This window comes from Lolium rigidum, chromosome 5, assembly GCF_022539505.1.
Source record: "Lolium rigidum isolate FL_2022 chromosome 5, APGP_CSIRO_Lrig_0.1, whole genome shotgun sequence".
NCBI classification, from domain to species: domain Eukaryota; kingdom Viridiplantae; phylum Streptophyta; class Magnoliopsida; order Poales; family Poaceae; genus Lolium; species Lolium rigidum.
The window spans coordinates 201,316,512-201,325,000 of NC_061512.1; the positions used below are offsets into that span (position 1 = coordinate 201,316,512).

Below are 8,489 nucleotides of genomic sequence, written 5' to 3' on the forward strand. Positions count from 1 at the left end.
TAGAACTAACATGCAGCATAATAGCAAATCAAAATAACAACCAAGCCAAAAATAATGTTATTCAACCCTAGCTACTTTTAAATAGCAATTATACACATGTAGTTTATTCCTAGCTAATATCAAATGGTAGTTCATCTCACAAGTACTAGTTATACACATAAATAGGGGTAGTTCATAGGAGGTGTTGACATGGAAAATCTTTTTCTTCTTCTTCTTAGCCCACACATGATCGGGATATTCACTTTGGCTCATAGGAGCATTTGCTCCCACTATGTGAATCTACATTTCGAAGTGTCAAAAAAATTTAAAGTAAAATTTTTCACGTACATCTACACATTTTATGTTCGTGCACAAGTTTTCAAAACAAACTAAAAAAAATTGTGGCTCCTGTAAAAAGACAAATTTTGATGCTATAACACGACTACGTACATGACATTTTTTTGTCTTTTTTGTACACGCCACATAAAATGTTGTTTCTCCATGAAAACTTGTGCACTAACAAAGAATGTCACGATGTACACCAAAAAATTTATGTCAGAATTTTTTGACATTTTAAAAATTATTTCTAATTATTTTGTATAATGGGAGCATTTGCTCCTATGAGCCAAAACGCCACCTCCACACATGATCTCCCTACTCCCGCCTCTTATTACTCCAGGACACATTATCGGTGGCACCGACACCATGGCCGGCGTGACTGCATTCTCCTCCCGGAAGAACTCGTTGAAACCACATCCCAAGATTCAGCTGTTCAGAATACAGCGTGCACGAGCTAGCTTACCTTGGGTGGAGAAGGTGCGGAACGACTTCTAATCAAGGATCTTAAATATGTTCTTCAGAGCAGTCAATGTCCTCTCGACCCTAACTCTAAGGTTAAAGTATCTAAGATTGAAAAGTTTCTTAGCATTATTGGGGTAGAATCTTGTTGAGAACTCATTGGATGGTAATCCTTTTTACCTGAAGGGTGGGAGAAATCCAGAACGACAAGCATACCCGACATTAGCTAGGTAGAACCTACCCGGGGACTTGGGACCCTCATGTCTTCTTTGAAGGCGGCCTCATTCTTATTTTGAGCCGCTTTAATTTCCATGCGCTGCAGAAATTCCGTGAAAGCAAGCCAACCAATCGCCCGTTTTTATATCCAACGAATGCGGCTTGCGAGCACCCAATCACGCCCAAGGGGATGATCGCGATGCTCTGATCTAAAGATTGCATGGCGTGGCACGGCACGGCAGTGAAGCATGATCGGGTCTCCTCTCTGCATTCCTGCATCCATCTGTCCTGCTCTTTCTAGTAGTTCTAGCACGGAGAACACACGAGCGAGCCAGGTGAAACCGTGAAAGCTCAGGCGGCCAGGACTCGGGGCTAGGGAGAAGTCAGCGCGCGCCCGTGCCATGCCGGTGATGCCATGCGTTCGTGCAGCTCGTGAGCCCATCCTCCTTTTCCAGCGGCAAACAGGGGAGGTGGTGCCCTGATTGACGCCGACGCCGATCGCGGTCCGCGTCCGTTGGGCGGGTGCGCCACGTCAAGGCGCGCACGTTGGGTGGGTTGATCTTGGATGCTCGCAAGATTTTCTTCCATATTTCTTAGAGCAACCATGTATTTTATTAATAGAAAATCAAGTTACGTGCGTAAATAAACGTGGAAACTACTAGATAGACTAGGAGAAAACAATTGTTGCGGAAGGTTTGCAAAAAGAATCCTAAAGAACAGAACTATACAAAACTATCCCTAGGATTTTCTGCACTCGCCGAAGCCAGCCGCCGCTGCCAAACTCCAACGCCGCCTAGACACGTGTTGGGAGAAACGTTGAGCCTCCACCATTGCTAGATTTAAAAGAGCACCATCGCCAATGAGACTTTGTGAATCGATAAGCATGCCCGCTGCAAGCACCGATGCACATGTCACTGTGGCAGTCCACGAAGTCGAGGAATAACGTAAATCCACCACCCCGGACCAGCATCCTTGCTCCAGAGCATCCACCTCGTCCCGGCCTCAGCGTCGCGGACAACGACAAACGCCAATGACACTTCGAGAGATAGATCTCGCTGCATGTGAAGAACGATGAGAAAACCAAGCCTCCGATCTGAAAGATCGATAAGCACACATTGCCAACTACTTTGAGATGCCGCCATGAAGGACGCCACCTGTGTGGGAGTGGAATTGGGGCCGATTTATTTGCCCGGACGCTGCTTCCACCAACCCAACGACGCACGCTAGCAGACAAGCCTTAACTACATAACAGAGGAACGAGGTTTCCTTCCCCTCTTGCCGTCGGAGCGGCAAGCGGAGAGAGAGGGGCCCAAAGCTCACACCGGTGGAGATGGGATTTGCTGCCAGTGTTTCCACAGAAACACCTCGCCCCTCGTCCACATGGACACGAGAATATGCATCCTAGCCAAATTTGTCGATGGTGTGTCTAGCATTGCAGGTGGACGTGTGGAGGTTTGCCTCCGGCGTATCTCGCCGGATTGGTCGGTGTTCCTTTCTTATCTACGCTTCTCTTCATCGAAGATGGTTGCTCCTCTCGTGCGCCGGATTCGTCTAGCTCGAGTGTGGTGGGGTGGGGGTACCTTCAGCTTGAATTGTAGTTGTCGCTATGTGATCCAAGGTCATGTTTGCAATTTTTAGTACTTTTAGAATTCCTTCTAATGTTGTTGAGGATTATGAATAGATCAATATGCTTTTGGAAGAAACACATAGGTCCATACAACTTAACATCAACAGTTGCATCAAGGTACTTGAAACTAAAAGGGAAATTCCAACAAATTGGTAGCAACAAATAATTGCACCTCTACTGCCAATCTTCGTGTTCACATAAACTAGAAGCAATGTAAAATCTACAGAAGAGGATATTATACACCATATCCCTCATATAACACCACAGATTAACCGTTCCTATCATATAGTATCATCCATACAGTGATCTACTCTGTGAGAAACAATGGAGGTAATAAATTCAACAAGGAAGAAACCTCCAAGGACGTATCCCAATAGCTAAAATTAGCTCGGCAGAACCTCTGCTAAATATCAAAACTGACTCTTCTAACATCCACTTCAAATGATCTGACATAGGGAAATGTTCTCTCACACATCAGATGCATTACTCCCTTTTGTTTTCTTCATCGTCTTCATCGAAAGACGTCGTCACGGTATTCATGTCCTTGGTTGCTTTGGCATCTGGTGTGGATGCTACGCTCCATCCGTTCTTGGAAACAATGGGCCTTGGCCTTATCAGTGATAGGCTGTCCTCTCGGTCGAACTTTTCACTTGCATCGTTGGTAAATCTGAAATGGAAAGCCGAAGTGAGCTTCAAACTTGTCGATTTCTATTTCCAAAATAGAACCTATTTCCTATCTTACTGTTGCGTAAGATCTTATAGCACTTTGCTATGCTCAAAATTATTACATGATAGTATGATACCATATACAAGTGTTCAGAAAAAGACACTATGCAGAGGCCGGGTGTAATGCTTAAAACTTTTAAGTAATAAAGCGCCCATTAACGAAAAAGAAAAAGACACTACGCAAATGCAACTTTATGTAGAATGTATAGCAGCTTCTGAAGTCATAAGATTAACATCAAGGCACCATTCAGTTACGTTGCACATTTGCATTTGTGGTAAGGTTGCAGTAGCAGGCAATACATTTCAAGAGCAAATGTACTGTGCTTTAGCATGAATGAAGAGACAGCTTATGATGTTGTAATTCTCAAATCACAGTATTGCTGTAACAATGAAAAATTTAATATATTATCCAGGACAATGTCAGCATAAGATCAGGATACTACCTCATTGAGCTCTGAGAAGGTGCCCACAAGTAGGAAATGACGCAAAGAAGTGAGAATGATAGGGCATGCCAGAAAGCAGGAATTATCCATGCATACTGCCACCGCTCATTGAACACATCTGTTGATTTGAAGTAAATCTGCACAAAGTTGCAAGATTACTATCAATGAATCAAAAAGTGCATAACCAAGTGATGTGGCACATCTCATCTAAACAAGAAAATGGCTAGATTCTTAAAAATAAAAGGTATGATTTCAAAGTATGCTCCATCAATAAAGGGTAAAGATGAACTACCCTAAATTTGTGCGACTTAACAATATTTTGGTAATGCAGAATCCAAATAAAGTTTTGAGTACACCATCATACCTCGTAGCCAATCCAGGCAATAGACACTAGAACAGTTATACCCAATGCAATTGTGAATTTCCTGTAAATATCAAGTTTGGCCATCAACCTTCTTGCCTATGGACAACACAACAAAACATTCACCGAATGGTCAGTGTATTTTCTTATATAATTTGGGGTAAATTTACCACTTATATAAAAAAGGACAGTGTACCACAATATATACTGCAAATGAATTAACAAGGAATAATGAGCAGAAAAGAGGCTTTGTTCACCTGAAGTTGGCTAAGGGTCTTTGCTAGAGAAATAAATATCCAAACAATGAAAGAAGCATCCAAGATAGCCACAGGATAGACCAAGAACAGTCGAGCTTTTCCAGATAAATCATTCACAGTACCGAGATTTTCTACCAGCTCAAGAATTTCTGTAGCTACAAAGAATGTTCCTCCTAGCATGACAACTTTTGATGTCAGACCACCCAAAGTAGGCCTCACAACTCCATACCCCATTGAGACAATGAGAATAATAAGACGAGCAACTGTTCTTTTGACAGTCCCAAAAGTTACAGCCCAGAATGTGATGGCCTTAGCCCGAACTCCAGTATCATTGAACTCAGCATATTCGAAATACCACAATGCCATCTCAAGCATGCCTAGTGTAATAACAAGAGTAATACAGTTCTGAAGTGGAAGAACCTCTCGCCAGAACTTCATGTACTGATAGAACCAATAGATACCAAGTATCACGAAAGCAAAAGACATCAGTCCAAAAAAGTTCTTCAGAGGTGCCATCCGACCCGGAAGGTACCCAGTAGGATTTTTCCAGATAGTTTTCCCCTCGATCTCCAGCCCAGCAAGTGACGGGTCACAGTGTATGAAGTACATATTGTACATCCCAGTTTTTCTCACAGGAATGGTCCTTGATGGTAGTGTTGCAATCAGATCACTTCCGTCAAAAGAAGCAACAAGCAACTGTGGCCAGCCAGGATTCAGCTTTGATGGGCGGTAGATGACGGAGCCTTCAGCACAAGCTCCTAACTTTGCAAGATCTGATGTACAACAAATTGCTTTCTGACCTCCATATGCTGATCCACCGATCATTTCACGGTCTTCTATTTCAAAGACAAGTATCTGAACCTTCGCTGAGCTAGCCTCCTTCACAGAATCGACAGCCTCCTCTGGTCTTTTAAATGTGATCTTGTCAAGCCTGAAAAGGGGTGGAGTTTTGAAATTCAAGCCTACAAGTTAAGCATATAACTATAGTGAATCAAGCTAATGCAATTTCAATTGTTCAAATTGAAGTGGCAGATGATAAATAGTCAGTGTGAAATGCATGTGCACATTTCTAACTAAAACATAGTGATGCATTTCCACGGCAATTTTACAATCAAAGAAGATGGTGCCATTTCGCTTGACCTTTAGTTTATTGAACCCATGTGTAACAAGTACACTGGCGCAACACAAACTCAACTTGGACAATTCAAAGCTTGCTTGACCTTGTCCCTCCCCACTCCAGAGACCAGAGTTATGCTATCCCATGACTTGATACGACTAACAAGCTAGTCGGCATAAAATATGCGAGCTACACGCCTAGACCAAGTCATGCAATGAACTGCAAAGTAAGCAAGCATAATTAACTCAACAATACACTCTGTTCCTTAGCTGCCAGCGGGAATTGCGCCCCTCCCAGAATAATAATCGCTGTAAAGATCCATTGTGCCCTCTCAACATACTCTCTACTTTGACCCATCTAGCACAAACCATCAAAATCCCCAAAAGAACCCGCTAGACGGCGGGATCCAAGATCCGCCCTGTTCTCTCAGCTGCAGGTCGGATGGTCCACTCTACGGCGCCGACCGCGAAGCCGACGCAAGTCACTGGGGAGCGGAAACGGCGAGTTACCTGATGAATGCGTCGGGCACCGCGGCGGAGTCGTCGTTTTCGTCCTCGGCGATGGCATTGGCGGGGGAGACGGGGGCGTAGAGGCCCTCGCTGCCGGCGTGGAGGATGAAAGCATTGCCCTTGTTGAGGAAGCCGAGGCCGCTGTACTCGTGCACCGAGGCCTCGCCGAGGCAGAAGAGCGCCACGACGGCGACGACGAGGAGGCGTACGGCCGCCGTGTCGGCAGCCATGAGGCGGGTTGGATCTGGCCTTCTTGGAGCTGATGAGTGAAGTGGAGCCTCGGGGTCGGCGGAGCTGGGTTGGGGAAATGGCACGAACCGCAAGAGCCGAGCTGGGCCGCTGTGGCGTGGCGTGGTGGCTCCGGCTCCGGTCCCGGCGGTCAGAAGTGGGGGAGAACTGGACAAGGTGCAGCGAGCTGTTATTTCTTTGCTGCTTAAACGGTGTTCAGGAGGTCAATGACAGGGCTGAAACCTGTTCTTGGAAAAACAATCAGACTTTTTAACTAGGGCCATGGACTTCCGGGAAGGAAGCATTGGTTGAACCAAAAGAAAATGTTTCTCCTAGTCGTCGAATTCTTTCTGCACCTTCAACATAATTTCTTCAACATAACTTGCATTATAAAAAGTTAAAATTAGCGCAGCTCAAAAGTAACCATATCTAACGTCAAAAAAGGTAACCATATTTTAAAATATAAATGGAGAAAACTTGTGAGATGGTGATTGCAGGGCCGCTGCAAAAAAAAAAGTAACAAAAATATTTAGGTCGGCGAGTTCGGAGGCTGACATGTGAGATGGATGTCCCACCACTCAGCTTGAGCCGCAGAGATAAATTCTAGGTCATCCACAAGAAGATGTGTCTTCGCATTATCCTGATTTTACGCAAGATGTAAACGGAGATCATACGATAAATACAATAAAAATGTACTAAAATTGTAGAAATACAACCCCAACAACTATTTGTCTTCTATTTTAAAGTAAATATAAAAAACCATGAAAATTCACGAAGATAGAAAAACACAACTCCTAGGGTTCTTGTTACTTAACCACAAAATTTGGAGCAACCAAGAGCAACGTCCACCCAAATCATAAACTAGATCTACCTATAGGGCACGACTCTATGCCTACATTTGGCCCAACCATGCCCACTAAGTGTAGGATGCCTGGATAAGGCCTCTGGCCTGCATTGCACTGATTTTAAAGCAGTTGTCATCTTGTATCAATAGGAACAACGGGTTTATTTGTTTCTAACGAGTCTAACTCGAATGGACTCAGGGCTCATTTGATTCATAGGATAAAAAAAATCACAGGAATAGGAAAAGTATAGGATTAGAATGTCATGGCTACTTGAATCCTATGGGAAGATGGAGTTTTTTGATTGTAGCAAAGGAAATTTTCCATGAGGTATGACCTCATGTTTTTTTTCCTATAGGATTTACACTACAAGATTCCTATAGGATTTGTTCCTATAGGATATGTTCCTATGAATCAAACAACATGTGTAGGACATTTTTCTATAAGATTCAAATCCTATACAATTCCTATAAAATTTCTCTGAATCAATGGAGCCCTTAAGATGGGTATAGGGTGGCCAAACTCTAGCGACAAAAAAGGTGGCGGGAACTCGGGCGGTGCATATGAAGGAGCTAGCAGGAGAAATTGGTAAGCTACCACCAAAAGCATGCAAAACCCCTCTCACTCTCACTGCTCAATCTCTTTGTAATTTATTCTGTCTTAAGCTCCGACCTTCTTGAATCTTCTTCCCTAACAAGCGGCTAACCAATGACATCCTTTTCCATAGGCGACAATGATTGACCGAAACCGGTCCTCTTCTACGAGACGTGGTTTGCATCCTTTCATTCGTAAGCAATCTCAAACTTGTGCAGATAGAAGATCGCTATAGTATGTGTACTTATTCGTTGAGTCTATCTAAGTATGTTTGTAAGCATGTTTGGTAGTTTGATCTAAGTCATGTAAGCATGTTTATTAATCTATGTACCGAACAGGTCTAGTTTCTAGAGGACACCGATGCTTAAGGTTTGGATGCAATCCGAGCATGTTGCACATGCCCCCACAATGGAACTTAGCTAGTACCAATGAGAGATGAAACATATACACATGTGCGATCCATGTATAACAGTGACCTCTGGTAAGATGATTAGATATGTTAGTTATCATCCTTCTAACAATTTCCCATACATCACCTGCCCGTATGCATAGGAAACCTGGTCAATACTCTCAAAGAGATAACATGATGAGCCTAGCTATCTCGGAATGGGAACTACCGCAAATTAAACGCTTCATTCCCCAAGGACATGAGGACTACCTTCAATACCATACTACCATGGACACGCTTGGACTAAGGCACATCTGACGAGAACTAAATACTATAGCGATCTTCTATCTGCATCCAGCAACTCCTCGAGTAGAGGGCGACTATAGTGCCTAGCTAGGAGGCTA

At 43.7% G+C, this 8,489-nt stretch overlaps 1 protein-coding gene across 1 annotated transcript; it reads right to left on the minus strand.

The window, feature by feature from the left end:
- Window positions 1-2,745: 2,745 nt before the first annotated feature.
- LOC124656936 (transmembrane protein 87A-like) lies at window positions 2,746-6,263 on the minus strand. Its single transcript, XM_047195583.1, has 5 exons — window positions 6,034-6,263; window positions 4,408-5,338; window positions 4,154-4,249; window positions 3,790-3,926; window positions 2,746-3,287 (listed from the first exon to the last, which is right to left on the minus strand). Exons 1-5 carry the CDS (start codon window positions 6,261-6,263, stop codon window positions 3,104-3,106), a joined length of 1,578 nt encoding a protein of 525 aa, XP_047051539.1. The 3' UTR covers window positions 2,746-3,103.
- Between the last annotated feature and the right edge of the window lie 2,226 nt (window positions 6,264-8,489).